The sequence below is a fragment of the Pygocentrus nattereri genome, chromosome 9 (genome assembly GCF_015220715.1).
Source record: "Pygocentrus nattereri isolate fPygNat1 chromosome 9, fPygNat1.pri, whole genome shotgun sequence".
Classification (NCBI taxonomy): domain Eukaryota; kingdom Metazoa; phylum Chordata; class Actinopteri; order Characiformes; family Serrasalmidae; genus Pygocentrus; species Pygocentrus nattereri.
In genome coordinates, this window is record NC_051219.1 from 9,216,253 (window position 1) to 9,231,665 (window position 15,413).

Here is a 15,413-nt window from a genome sequence, read left to right on the forward strand (position 1 = left end):
CGATTATCACAAGAGGAGAGACCACATCGTCTCTCCCATCATTTATGTCTGTTCTGTGGGCAACCCGGTCATCGTATAAGAGAGTGTCGCAGGAGGACCTCTCAAAGCGAGGAGCCGACCCCTGGAAAGCACGCAGAGTTCACTTCGCGTTCTAATGTGGTGAGTATACCCACAAAGGGGTTGGTCTCCAAATCTGTTCTACTACTGGTGTGGTTGTGCCTTCACCATAATGATATTATTGTTTCAGGATTGATCGACTCAGGAGCTAGGGGAATTATCAATTCTTGGATTGTGAAGAAGTCATTTTAAGTGCGTCTTCTCTCTGTTTAAACTATTTGTTAACTAGTAACTGAACGTCGTGATAAAGTTTTTCTTTCGTTCTTTCACAGCTTTTCTTAGTTTCTTCCACACAGTTCAGGAAACAGCATCTCTGCTCTCAAAGGAACAAACACAGTTTCTAAATCTCCAAACACAGAGTGACCATTTATCACCCTCACTATGGAGCTGCACTCACAGCTCTGATGGGGCTGATAAATGTGTTTTAAATGCAAGTTGTTTTTAAATGAATTCGTTTTTTCTGCAGTTTCTATTTTTGGAGAGTTTGAATATTTTCTGTTGTATCTTTGATCAGTGACATCACAGACGAGTTTAGTCTGATTGATCAGGACAGACTAAATATTTCTCCTCTGCTGCTTCATCAGAGCCCAGATTACACCAACAGCTGAACAGAGGACTTTTACTGGTGGTTCTACATGAGCAGCCCAGCACTGTCTGCTTGGATGGAGCTGGAAGTATTAAGAGTGTTATTAATTATTAAGGGAGTGAGAGATTTACAGGGTCTTTTAGGACCGACAGCCTGGCTGCAGTACACAGACTCCACTCACTGCATCTTCAGCAGTATAATCTTCTGTATGATTAGACAGAATTAAGACCAAAGGAGAACGACTGTAGTGTAGAAGTACTGAGAAGAAAACAAAACTGAGAAAGACACAAATAAGTTATCACTCATCACAGATAATCTACTCTATCATATTCCACAGATTATCTACTCACATCTCTGATGAATCCCTGTAGATACTCAACTTACATTAAAGCAATCGTCTTAAATAAAGGGCTCATATTCTAATCAAATCCAGTCTTCAATCAAGTTAATCTACTTAAAAACCACAAACCATCCATTTTATCACACACCACACATTACCTACTTATAAACATACACCCTACATAACCTTCTCAGTCTGAGAGTATACATAAACTGAACCAGTCATTCTGATGTTTATATTTTGTTATTAAGCATCTCAGAAAGATTAACAACCCAACAAATGAAGTCCTAAAAAGCTATGTTGAGACGTTTGCAGCGCAGCACAATTCAAAGTAATGTTTCCCCTTTTCTCTTCTTTTTCTTTTTAAATCTCTATGTGTCTATTTTAATGTTATTTGATTTTTAGTCTTATTTCTCCTTTAATGGAGCAGAGTTGTGCAATCCCATTGCTTACAAGATGATTAGACCTGATCTATTGATAAATCCTTATACATCTTTATTATTAAATGTTAAGCAATTATAATTTAGCAAAAACAAGATGAGGAGGAATAATGAGAGCATCTGTGAAATGATAGTGAATTCATTGTAACGTGGGGGAGCGATGATGAGGTGAACACATACGCTGAGAGAAGCGAGATTTATTAGGGGCAAATCCAATATCAGGGTCTAGCCAGACCAGGGTCAATGAGCCAACGCAGAGAGAACGAGGGACAGACAAGATGAAAATGAACACAGGAAAAAAAACACACAACAAAGGCTGGAAGAAAGACATGAAACAATACAAAGACCAAACAAAGACCAGCAGCCAACAGGGTTAACAAGACACAGGTGGTTACAATCAGAGGCACAGTCTGGAAACAAGGGGGCAGGGCCGGGAAGAAACAAAAGAAGAAATCACATGGACAAGACCAAAACTAAACAAAAGCACATTGAGGACTGGTAGGGGTTTTCAGATTTGTATATCTGACCTCTGAACACAGTGAGATGAAGGACCACAGTGACTGATTCTGAACGATTCTGCTGAGGTCAGCACAGAAATCCATTAAGTGGAAGTGACACCATGAAATGAGAAGCCATTAGAAGAAGAGGCCGGTAGTCATTGGAGAAAATGGCATCTTTTAGCTCTCGGTGGAGGATCTTTTATGCTGAATTCTGTCTGTTAGATGAAGCTGCGACTGAAAGTTAGTCTAAAACGTTTGTTGCTTAACAGTGAAGTCTATTCTACCTTCTTTTCTTCCTGAGTAGCAGCTTTTCTGTTTTTCATGTTGAACAGGTCGTATGTCATTGTCTGTCATTGATGCTACTTTGTGTATCCTGTGCTTTTCCTACACAAACAGAGTGACATTCTGAGCGTTACTGATAATAAATACACAGAAAACGCCTCTTAAAATGTAATGTTAAAGCATTTTGTTCAAGAGAGCAGAGCTGTTCAACACTGAGAGCTCATATTATTGATTTGACTAATTAAATTACATATTAGACCAGCAGCCGAACAGGAGAAAATACAGGGCTTATATACAACAGGGTTAACAAGACTCAGGTGGTTAACACAGGTGGTTACAATCAGGGGCACAATCTGGAAACAAGGGGGCAGGACCGGGAAGAAACAAAACAAGGAATCACATGGACAAGACCAAAACCAAACAAAAGTGCATTCAGGACTGGTAAGGGTTTTCAGATTTGTATATCTGACCTCTGAACACAGTGAGATGAAGGACCACAGTGACTGATTCTGAACGCTTCTGCTGAGGTCAGCACAGAAATCCATTAAGTGGAAGTGAGACCATGAAATGGGAAGCCATTAGAAGAAGAGGCCGGTAGTCATTGGAGAAAATGGCATCTTTAAGCTCTCAGTGGAGGATCTTTTATGCTGTGTGTGCTGTGAAATCTTCAGGGATCTTGTTCTACTGTCGTGTAGCCACAAAATCTCAAAAATGTCCAGTTTGTTGAAGAAGATCGTCTAAAGATGATCCATTTGTTAGCCTTACTCTGAAGAACCTTTGTGAGTCTCTTCTAGAGAGCAGGAGTCTGGGATCTTCAGCAGGGTCTGAGGGGCTCTGTGTTCTGCACAATGAGGAACTCAAACTCTTCTGTCTGGATGATCAGCAGCCGGTGTGTTTGGTGTGTCAGACTTCAAAGAACCATGAAAATCATGAATTCTGTCTGTTAGATGAAGCTGTGACTGAAAGTTAGTCTAAAACGTTTGTTGCTTAACAGTGAAGTCAATTCTACCTTCTTTTCTTCCTGAGTAGCAGCTTTTCTGTTTTTCATGCTGAACAGGTCGTATGTCATTGTCTGTCATTGATGCTACTTTGTGCATCTTGTGCTTTTCCTACACAAACAGAGTGACATTCTGAGCATCACTGATAATAAATACACAGAAAACGCCTCTTAAAATGTAATGTTAAATCATTTTGTTCAAGAGAGCAGAGCTGTTCAACACTGAGAGCTCATTGATTTGACTAATTAAATTACATATTAGTTACAACTCAGTGTTATTTTTAAGTGATTGGCTAATAGTTGTGTAATTTAAGAGTTTGTGCTCATTGTTTCGAGTAAAATAATGAAGTATTAATAAACTGTTTTTCCACAAGCCACACCATCAGATGAGCTAATGCTAAAGCTAACACTGGAGCTCGTCAGACTGATGTTAGATGCAGAGCAGGTCTCGTCATTTTTACTCAGCATGTTTCAAAACACTTTAACTAAACAGTAGAAAGAATTTCTCCTGTAGGAGTTCATTAATATTGATCTTCACACAAACAGCCGGTGCTGAATTTGGCTTCTTGTTCACCAGCTTCTTCCAGTTGGGCAAATTTGCTGGAGATTTGTATCCAAACTACCAGATGGCCTGCACTGTGATATTGAGTTGAGCTAACATGAGAACATTTGTTGTACTAAGAAAACAGCTAATCTCGACTGAAGCTCTTTGAGTTGAACTGACTTTTCTTTCTTTCTTAAAAAAGAAAAGTAACCATTACTTCCCTCTCACTAAACAAAGCCTTCTGAAATGAACTACAGCGTTCTTTGGAAATCAGTACTAAGGAATAGACGTTGTGTCATGAAACCTAAAGAACACAGTGAGTGTCCAGTTCTACAGTAAAACAATGACTGTGTAAAGAAATAGAAGAGGACGTACAGCACAGGTGAACACAGCTGAGCGATCAATGATCTGCCACAGCTCTAAGAAAACAGGTCTACACATTAAGCTGCTATGTTCTGCATCATGTCCTCTAAATTGAACAGTTAAGTCTCACCTGTGTTCAGTGGTGTGTGGAAATGCTTTACCTGTCTAAACAACACATACAGAACTTACAATGCAGAGAAAATCAGTGGAAGAACAATTACACAAGTAAAGAAACAGCTTCAGTGATGTTTACCAAAAAATGACAAGCTAAACTGGTGAGTGCAGTAAACCGCTGTCTACACTCACTGGACACTTCATTAAGTACAGCTACCTTGTCTTTGTGCTCATTGTCCATTAAACCAGGTCCATTAATGTACAGCTGCCCTTTGTAGTTGCAGTGGCAGATTGTAGTTGATCTGTTCCTCTGGATAATTTTTTAGCCCTTTTACTTTGTTCATCAATGATCTGGACCCCAACCAGGACCACCACAGAGCAGATATTACTATTTCCTACCATATGCAAATATACTTAGTCCAGCTACAGAGAACGTACAATAGAACCCAGATAGAGGAACTAATGGCTGTTATTATTAACTTCTGCAGCAAAAATCGTTCTATGTGTAGTTTGTACACTGGGTTTGATTTACTCTGTTATGTAGCTCTGTGTTTATAGAGAATCATTTGGACGCTACTGGGTCAGTCTGCAGAACTTCAGAACCGGCCAGACACTAGAACTCATATTAAACGTTACATCTCGTCTTATTGAAATTGTGAGCTGATGCGAGGTGTGAGCTATGAAACAGTCCTGAACTCAGTACAGGTCGTTAAATCAGTTAACTTGAACCATCATGAGAAAGTTGGGCCGACTGTATTTTTAAAATTTCAATTAAAATTTAAAATTTAAAATTAAAAGTAGTAAGTTGGATTTTGTGCAATACAGAATTACACTGTTCATTTAAAGGTAATTACTTCTTCATGACAATACATTACCCCACGCGACCCTGAGAGAGAAGCGGCTTAGAAAATGTGTGTGTGTGTGTGTGTGTGTGTGTGTGTGTGTGTGTGGTCTTTTCCTGTTGCTGTATGATATTTTTTTATTATTTCTACTAACATGTTTACAGTGACAGCCACTCTAGAATAGAACAGCTATGTACAGCACATATAATTACAAATATTATCTATGTATTTAACTTCCTATCTTTGATTTGTATTTCTAAAATAAGCGCATGCTTCTGCATGTCAATGCACCTTGAAAAAAAAGTATAATACAATTATGTTTCTTAACTAAAGCTACTGAAGATGTTCCTGTCACATACCCAGTGATGTGATGGTACCACAGCAGTGACTCTCAGCACCTTTTGTTCTGAGAGTCTACAGGTCTGGTAGGTTTCGCTGTTCACATAAAAGAGTGCACATCTCTGACTGAAGAGTCTGTGATGTCACTACATAAACTCCCATATGTTTCAGCTTCTATCATTTCATGTAATTCATGCACTAATTGTCTGAATGAGTAGTAGGCTTTGCCTTTGACCTCTAACTTGATGCATGTGTTAACAAACTGATGGTCAGTTATAATGTAGTCCAGGCCATAACAGAACATTTATGATCAACGACTAACATTAAAGCACTGAACTTGGTGCTGCTTGAGTTTGTTCTGCAGAGATGAGAATAAGAGAACAAGACGATGCAGGATCAGCTGAGAATTACAGTCACTGGACAGGAAAGTGAATCAGCATCAGAATAGAAGAGGAGCTTTAAAGACTTGTGCTGAATTAGCCATGGAAGTCCAATATGAGAGCATCTCTAGGTGACTTTTTAAAATAAGGAGATATCTTTCTTGTGCAACAGTCCAACTGGGAGATTCAAGTCAACTGCCGTTTCAGTCAGGGATCCCTCTCTCACTGGCAATCACCAGCTGCTCTCAACAGTAGAAAGGGTTTAACTGAAAACACTGGGATTTAAAACTATCACAAATCTAAAAGGCATTTTGAGAACTGGGTCTTCAACCGATTCTTCAGTCTTTGTTAGGACGGTGGAGAGAGGCACCTCTGTAGGCATGGAGGGAAACTGGCAGCAGCAGATGTGACAGATCTACAAAATCTCCACTGTAAAACCAGCATGTTACCAGACATAATATAGACCTAACTGTAAATGGACAGATACACCAATCAGTCATAACATCATGACCACCTCCTTGTTTCTACACTCATTGTCCATTTTATCAGCTCTACTTACTGTATAGGTGGTCAGGACCTGGATATTTGGCTGGATATTTTTGGTTGGTGGACGATTCTCAGTCCAGCAGCGACACTGAGGTGTTTGAAAACTCCAGCAGCACTGCTGTGTCTATGTCCTGTGGGGTCCTGACCACTGAAGAACAGGGTAACAGAGTATCAGAGAAACAGATGGACTACAGTCTGTAACTGTAGAACTACAGAGTGCAGCTATATAGTAAGTGGAGCTGATAAACTGGATAATGAGCGCAGAAACAAGGAGGTGGTCATAGTGTCATGGCTGATCGGTGTCTGTGGTCAGTGAGATGGACGAAAGACGAAGGGAGGCATTTTCAAGGATCCAAACCGCTAGCTATCGCTGTCATGTCTAGACTCCACCAGTCAGCAGAACCAATAATAATAGGACGTAGTAGAAGAAGAACCTACAACTACAATGATATGACAATAAACTGCAGTGAACGTGTCGCTGTTCATGTAAATTTGTGCTTAAAATCAGGAGGAAATATGAGGCAAAAGGTATTTACAATATATAATCACTCTTTCCTCATAGTTTACATGTTTAATGGGTAAGACCTGGATTCTGTTTACTGTCATGATCTAATGAGTTAGAAACCTGGACTCATCTGAGAGCTCCATGTTTCAGATTATTAATGAACTGCTGCCATTTAGAGAAGAAAACACACAGTGAGAATAGATCATCTGACTGACTCCTCCTTTTCAAAGCTCCGTCTCCTCTACACCTCCTCTCCCTGTTGGAGGAAGGGAATGTCATCCTGTCTCCTGATCTTCATTCTGCTTTCACTCCACTCAGAGACGCCACTGAGGAGCTTTTAAACAGTGACTGTATGTGTTTGTTTCTTGCTGTGTGATTCTGAAAGGAGCTAAAACTCACTCAGTGGGTTGAAGGGCTACGGTGGCTGATTCTAAACTGAGCTGCTCTGATCATTACAGACGTCCTGAAAGTGAAAGTGGAGTTTGGACTGAAGGAGCCATTACAGAGAAACAGCACAGCAGCAGATGGAGGAAATGACTGCTAGAAACCCTCTTTCAGAAGAAGAGCTTTCATGTCCTGTGTGCTGTGACATCTTCAGGGATCCTGTTTTAATTTCGTGCAGCCACAGTGTGTGTAAAACCTGCCTGCAGCAGTTCTGGGTAGCTAAGGGGTCTCGAGAATGTCCAGTTTGTAGAAGAAGATCCTCAAGGGAACTTCCTCCCAGTAACCTCGTACTGAAGAACGTGTGTGAGTCTTTTCTAGAGAGCAGGAGTCAGAGATCTTCAGCAGGGTCTGAGGGGCTCTGCGTTCTGCACAATGAGAAACTGAAACTCTTCTGTCTGGATGATCAGCAGCCTGTGTGTTTGGTGTGTCAGACTTCAAAGAAACACAAAAGTCATGACTTCTGTCCAGTAGATGAAGCTGTGACTGAGTTTAAGGTAGGACACGTTAAATATTTTGAAATGTTAAATGTAACAAACTAATAGTCTGAATCAGTTCAGTACCAGATCAGCCTGTTTGTGCTAAAGGTGAAGTCAGTCAGTGGGTGTGGTTTCAGGCCAAACAGCACGAGTGAATTATCAGTCAGAAAAATGCTCTGTTGTTAAATTCATTATGACGGTCAATGTAAAATGTAAACTTACAGAAATACAGAATTACTCTCCACTGGACAAACATGAAAAAGTCTCTTCTAGTTCTGAAGCAGAGAGTAAAACTGCTGTTATTCTCTATTCAACTGTAGTTTGTAGGACAATTATTACATTTAAACAGCTAAACTGATCACTCATCACTCATTTAGACGTCACTCATCTGAACTGTTGTTTGATTCCAGGATAAACTCAAGTCTGCTTTGGAGCCTCTACATGAGAATCTGAGAGTCTTAGAGGAAGCTAAACGAGACTATGACCAAACAGCCGCCCACATTAAGGTGAAACATCATCTTGAACTGTGAAACATGTTGCTGAGGTCATGTTTCTGATGAGCGTCCACTTCTCCTGTAGATCATCTGTTAGAGTTTGTGTTTCCTCATCGTCTCTCATTCCAGACACAGGCCCAGCACACAGAGAGGCAGATAAAGGAGGGGTTTGAGAAGCTTCACCAGTTTCTAAGAGATGAAGAAGCAGCAAGGATAGCTGCACTGAAGGAGGAAGAGGAGCAGAAGGGTCAGATGATGAGGAGGAAGATTGAGGAGATGAATGGAGAAATATCAGCTCTTTCAGACACAATCAGGAACATAGAGAAGGAGATGGAGGCTGAGGACGTTCTGTTCTTACAGGTAAGTAACTCCTTCTTTCTTTCTTTCTTTCTTTCTTTGTCAAAACACTCCTTCTTTTCTCTTTCCAGCTTTATTGTTGTATTAAATAAAATGTGAGTTATTTGTTTTAGTATGAAAGGGGAGGATCTCCATGAAGATCTGTCTACAGCCTAATTAGAGCTTTTCTGAGATTTCCAACAACATTAGCCAGACTGTTGACATGAATGAGAAAGCTCCTTTACATTAACCAAAACCAACTCTGCGTACCTCTGTAAAGCCTGTGTCCACTCAGCGCAGGCACAACATACAGAATGCTTATAGCAGCAGTTCTTCAGGTCGACTGCAGGGCTGAGAATGAGTCTTGATATGAATTTCACTGCAGTTCAGAAAGTGAATGTCAACTGAGGAATGAATGAAACTCCAGTGTAAATATCGGAATTCATTTAACTCACAAGGTAAGAAGTTAGTTATAGAGCTAATGACACAAAGTCCTTATAGGGAAGTCTGTCCTCTTGATGGCATCTTTACAACGTCCCTGGGCAGAGATTTCCAGTCATAAGAGACTAGACTCCTCTCTCTTTGAATGAGGAGTCTAGTCTTGTATGTCTGGAGAAACTGAAACTAAGAGCCAAATCAACTTTTATATATAAATATATAAAAATTAAATATATATTAATATTTTTATATATTAAATATATAAAAAATATATTTAAAAATCAGTGATAAAATCAAATATTTTAGAGTTTATAACACAGACACACACACACACACACACACACACACACACACACACACACACACACACACACACACAAAAACAGTGTTTCAGCTTGTGCTGGCTAATGCGTATGCGTGTATATCCACAGAGAAGCGGAGCTTCACTAGCGCTTACTCAGCAAGCTGATTGGCTCATTTTATTGGAGGTGGGACTTTCCTAATGAACTGACACCAGGCTGAAGGAGCTTCCCTTTCTTCTACCATCCAGTGTCCTGTCTCCCCTTTACAACATCTCTGCACACGCTTGTGTGTGTGTTCATCTCTGAGCTGCAGCTGCTGTGTGTGTAGTTGTGTTATGATATTGATATTAATTTTATTAATGACTCAGTTTTTCAGGAGAAACTTTACTCTGAAAGGCTCCTGTTTTCATTTGCACTCATTCTCTCCTCAGCCGACTGCACTGCAGTTTGAAAGTGACTTGTGCAAACGAGGGGCATCTCGAATTCTCGTGCCCACATGAATGAATGATATCACAGTGCTGCAGAATTGGGGTGGTAAGCAATATGAAGGATGTGGCAGCCGTTACATTCTGCCAGCCCAAAGATCCCAGGATGAGTTAATAGGAAGCTTTAATGTCACTAACTTGGCTGTTTGCTGGTGTTTATGTGTTTCATATGAAAAACTCCTGAAAAGTCTCTTCACTTTTAACTACAATGTTCTTTTTGTTTCCCTCTCAGAACTTCAAGTCCACAGAGAAACAGTGAGTAAATGTCAGACCACACATTTTATCTAATGCTACAGTAATTATTACAGTAAATCTACAGTATATTGTGTTTATTGTAAATATGAGTGTATTCTAATGAAATGAGGGGGAATAAGGACCGTGTGTTAATGTTGTAGTGATGAGAACAGAAGCAGAAATATTTATTTAACAGAAACTACAGAATTATTGACTCTCCAGACAATAAATCTGATCAAATATTGATATTTAGTGAAATAAATGACAGGCTGTAAAGTTTCTACAGTGATATATTTCACACAGTCTTCTGTTCTCAGAGCTCAGCTCACACCAAAGGATCCAGAGAAGACATCAGGAGCTCTGATCAATGTTGGGAAGCACCTTTCCAACCTGAAGTTCAGAGTGTGGGAGAACATGCAGGAGGTTCTCCAGTACAGTAAGTTCTGTTTCTCTTAGGGTTGATCTCTCACACACAGCCTGCTTCTGCACTAATGACACACTGTTTATAAACTATTAGTAACATGTTATCATGTTCTCTTTATTCAGGGGGTATAAAGGAGACTGAAACTGTACTTAAGTGAAAGTATGAATACTGTACTGTGCAGAAATCTCACTCAGATCAAACGGGAAGTGTGGAGATAAAATAAACTCCAGTTAAAGAAGAAGAATCAGATTTTAATCCAATTGATTAAAAAATTAAATAAAATTTTAACGTCTTTTTTAATTCTGTCAAATTATTTTTACATGTAAGTTTAATTTATAATAATTAATTTCTCTCATTGTAATTGTGTTACTAATCAAATTAAACACTAAAGATATTATGTATAAAATGAATCTGAACAGAATTTTAAAATCTTGAAACATCAATTTCATTAATTTATTAAAAATATGATCAAGATAGAAATTTATAATTTATAGTAAACCTTTATAATTTTCAATAAAACAGTAATAAAAATGTTTTCTAATATTTGTAACGATGTTAATCAGTAAAATGAAACAATAATAATAAAGTCACTCAAAAAACTATTTGACTTTCAAAAGACAAACAATCCAATAAAGACCAAAACACAAACGAATCAAATTAAAATGAACAATGTTTAAAAATGTATTTGTGCTTTTTCACTTTTTAGTATATTTTTATTTTAAAATAAAATACAATATTTTAATAATTAAACCTTTTTATTCTTGTGTTATTAATACAAATACAACATTAAAATTATGTTTCATACTGACATTGAGGTAAATATCAATTCTATAAATGGATAAAATATAAATAATGAAAATACTAATTTTATGCATTAATGTAAAAAAGTATTTTCAAAAATATTATATTAGATTATTAGATTATATAAATTACACAAAAATATTAAGTGGATTTCATTCTTCATTTTCGTTTTTATAATATTATTATTATTATTATTTTTATTACTATTATTAATTAGGTCTAAAGGAATCACTAATAAAACAATTTAACTTTTAAAAGAAAATGAATCCAGAAAAGACACAAATAAATCAAAATAAATGCACATTTAAAAATATATATTTGTGTTTTTTCACTTTTTTATATTTTTATTGTAAAATAAAAAAACAGCACAATATTTTAAAAATGAAAACTTTATTCTTGTTTTGCTTTTAATCCAAACACAGCAATAAAATTATATTTAATATTGAAATTGAGGCAAATATCAATTTCACTCTCATTGATAAAATAGAAATATTTAAAATATGAATTTCATGTGTTAATTAAAAAGTTTGATTACATTAATTATACAATACTATTGCAGTAATTTATTATTATTATTATTATTATTATTATTATTGTTATTGTTATTATTAAATCTGGATCACATTAACTGGATCACAGACGTTCAGGAAATGTGTGGAGATCAGATTTTGATCATTTGATGGAGAGAGAAAATGGACTGTTTTATAATTTATAATAATAATTTATTGTAATAATTAATAAAATATAAAACGCATCACAAAATGATCTGAAAGTCCGTGAGAGTGAAGATGTTGATGGACGTTCAGCTCTGTGAGTGAATCCCTACAGAAAAATGCTGCACTCAGATCAGATCAGTCACTGGACTGTAATGACCACTCACTACTGAACATGCACTTTAGTGCTGCTCTGAACTGAACATCAACATTTAGTCCAGGATTAAAGTTGATCTGAGTTCTGGAATCTACCTCTAAAGCTGTTTCACTCACAGTAAAGAAAACAGTCTGTAGAGGTGAAACATTTACAGAAACGAGAGAAAAACGTGATGTTTCATTGTGTTCTCTCTCCTCAGCCCCTGTTACTCTGGACCCCAACACTGCAGATCCAGTCCTCCACCTGTCTGATGATCTCACTGCTGTAGAAAACACAAAGCAGAGATCATCACTTCCTGATAATCCAGAGAGATTTGATGACGGCTGGTGTGTTCTGGGTTCTGAGGGTTTTAACTCGGGGATTCACTGCTGGGACGTCCAGGTTGGAGACAGTGATTACTGGTCACTGGGTGTGATCACAGAGTCTGGAACAAGAAAAGGAGACTCTTTCTGGGGTTCAGTGTGGAGGCTGAACTACGATAAAAGCAATAATACAATCTGGATTTTCTGTCCAGGACAGTCAGATCACTCCTTCACACCTAAAGAGAAGCTGCAGAGGGTCAGAGTGCAGCTGGACTGGGACAGGGGGAAAGTGACCTTCACTGATCTTCTAACCAGCACACACCTGCACACTATAACACACACTTTCACTCAGAGAGTTTTACCGCTTTTCTATAATTATTCTGTTCATCCTCTGAGGATCTTACCAGTGAAGCCGTCAGTAACAGTGGAGCAGCACAGTTAAAGCTGAAGCTGCTTAGAATGATCATTTATAAGGTAGTGAGTGTCTGAATTATGATCATAAGAATATGTCACTGCATGTCTATGAACAAGATGAACAAAGGGGAGCTCTGTAGCAATTTACACACACACCTGAGTTTGGTATACAAAAAAGATCTTTTCATTGACACTGAGTTCAGCTGACAATTTTAAATGAATAAAATAAACATAACATGCGAATAATTGTATAACCTGAATGGTTGCTCCGTTTTGCTCAGTATATCCAGATCTAGAGACTGAAACACTATTTCAATTCAAAAATCATGTGACCAAAGGCAAATCATGCTAAAATTTATTATACACAAAACTTCATTTCACTACAAACGCATGTTTTAGTGAGCACAGCACCCTACCAACACCACCATTAAAATAGCCACCTGCCCAGCACCTGAAGCAACTTCACAATTCCTTGAACAACCATTCATCAACATATGAAAGACCAAAATAAGCGCAAGAACAAAATAAACTGTTAAAAATATCTAGTGAATACTAGATTACAGAGCAGCAACACCTTCAAAAAAAAACAATAAAAAAACAGCTTCACTGTGTAAGTTCTTAATTTCGATAAAATTAATAAAATAAATAAAAGGAATAAAACCCAAAGAAAACAGCAGCTATCCCCAGCTATAGGTTAGTTTCCAGTACAAGCCACCGTATCAATCGCCAATACTGTCCTCAGCTGGACATAAACAGAACAGGGTAAGTGCATGACTGGGCAGATACCAGCCATGTAATCAAACAAACACATACTTCTTTGTTACAGGGCATGTACCAAACAAAAGAACACTTTAATCATCCAAGACCTAAAACGGGCCAAAGAAAAGCCGAAAACACACCTTATTGCATTGATTTCTCTCTACCCACCTCGCTTGCTGGACGCTCTTGTTGCACATGCTGGCTAGCTTGTCTAATACTACTACGACCCCAGGATGCCAGTCAAAAAAACCCGGGAAGCTTGATCACCGCCTCCCCATTGCACCCTTACCAGGCAACCTAATTAGATCCCACCGGCTACACAAGCAAAGTTTTGTGGTCCACACATAGTCGAGGCTAAACTTTGTGACACAGATTATGTAATCCGTACTCCTGATATGAAGCGGAAAGGAAGGGTGTGTCATTAAAGCCCTATTTCGGTAGAAACTGAGGGTTCTGCGCCTGTTGCTCCTGTTTCTTTGTCCGTGTTAACTTCTGCACCTGATTCTGTTGAAGATGGTCTGAGCCTGCGATGTAGCTCCTTGTCTGGGGTTCGTTTTCAGAACTCAGAAATTTTGGGAGACTTGGGTTCTTTTTGGTTCTATGTATCTGATGGTCCCCGCAGTGATATTGTTTGGTTGATTCAGTCTCACTATGATCTGTTCTCAGATGTTCCTTCACGCACCCATCTTGTGGCTCATGGTATTGATGTGGGTGATCGTTTACCCATTAAGCAGAAGGCATACCGGGTTACCCCGGTTAGGCGACAGCTTATGCAGAAAGAGGTGGAATATTTAATTGAAAATGGTTTAGCAGTACCGAGTATCAGTGCGTGGAGTTCACCCTCTCTTTTGGTGCCAAAGCCAGATGGTCCAGGGCGTTTTTGTACTGACTGTAGGATCACAGGTTAACGCGCAGACCAAACCAGATTCGTTTCCTTTACCACTTCTGGAGGATTGTGTAGACAAAGTGGGCTCAGCAAATTATGTATCGGAACTGGATTTGCTTTCGGGATATTGGCAAGTGCCCTTAACTCCACGTGCAGCTGAAGTCTCTGCTTTTGTTCCACCTGATAACTTCATGGAGTCTTCTGTGATGGCTTTCGGCCTCCGAGATGCTCCAGCTACGTTCCAGCGTTTGATGAATCGTGTGTTGATGGGCGTTTCTAATTGTGAGGTTCACCTGGATGATGTCGTGGTGTTTTCCTCCGATTGGGTTGATCATGTTGAAACTGTCCATGTTGTGTTTGGTCGGTTACAAGAAGCCTCGTTAACTTTAAATCTTGCAAAATGTGAGTTTGGCGAAGCTGTGGTCACTTAGCTCGGTAAGCAGGTTGGACAGGGACAAGTTCGCCCGGTTGCGGCGAAAGTGCAGGTGATTATGGAGTTCCCTGTGCCTCACACTAAGCCGGGTTAAAGCGTTTTCTCGGTATGACAGGATATTATCGAGGGTTCTGCCGAAATTTTTCTGACGTTGTTTTGCCTCTGACAAGTTTGCTTTGTTCTCCCTGTGATTTTGTTTGGTCTGCATGCCAAAGCGCTTTAGAGTTTTTGAAGTTGTTGCTTAGTAACGCTCCTGTCTTGTCTGCTCCAGATTTTCCTACCCCATTTAAGTTGGAGGTGGATAGTGCTACTGGTGCTGGGGCAGTCTTGTGAAGATGATCAGAATGGGATTGACCCCCCAGCGGTTTACTATTCACAGACGTTTTTAAAACATCAGATTACAGACTTAATTACAGCACG

The 15,413-nt window shown here is 38.8% G+C and overlaps 1 protein-coding gene across 3 annotated transcripts; it reads left to right on the plus strand.

Moving 5' to 3' along the window:
* Positions 1-40: 40 nt before the first annotated feature.
* LOC119264080 (tripartite motif-containing protein 35-like) lies at positions 41-13,015 on the plus strand. Of its 3 annotated transcripts, XM_037541564.1 has the most exons (7): positions 41-159; positions 7,354-7,833; positions 8,226-8,321; positions 8,439-8,669; positions 10,103-10,125; positions 10,422-10,540; positions 12,399-12,943. In XM_037541564.1, exons 2-7 carry the CDS (start codon positions 7,420-7,422, stop codon positions 12,941-12,943), a joined length of 1,428 nt encoding a protein of 475 aa, XP_037397461.1. In that variant the 5' UTR covers positions 41-159; positions 7,354-7,419. The 3 variants fall into 3 exon arrangements, with proteins under 3 accessions (XP_037397461.1, XP_037397463.1, XP_037397462.1); XM_037541566.1 differs by lacking the exon at positions 41-159 and having other exon boundaries at positions 6,674-7,833; positions 10,112-10,125; positions 12,399-13,015; XM_037541565.1 differs by lacking the exon at positions 41-159 and having other exon boundaries at positions 6,686-7,833; positions 12,399-13,015.
* Positions 13,016-15,413: the final 2,398 nt, after the last annotated feature.

What these genes read in the sequence shown, in the direction of transcription:
- LOC119264080 (XM_037541564.1), top strand. Translation starts at nt 7,420, where the DNA reads ATGGAGGAAATGACTGCTAGAAACCCTCTTTCAGAAGAAGAGCTTTCA. An exon ending in AAGCTGTGACTGAGTTTAAG is followed by an intron (nt 7,834 to 8,225) that starts GTAGGACACGTT and finishes GTTTGATTCCAG; the next exon opens with GATAAACTCAAGTCTGCTTT. An exon ending in TTCAAGTCCACAGAGAAACA is followed by an intron (nt 10,126 to 10,421) that starts GTGAGTAAATGT and finishes TTCTGTTCTCAG; the next exon opens with AGCTCAGCTCACACCAAAGG.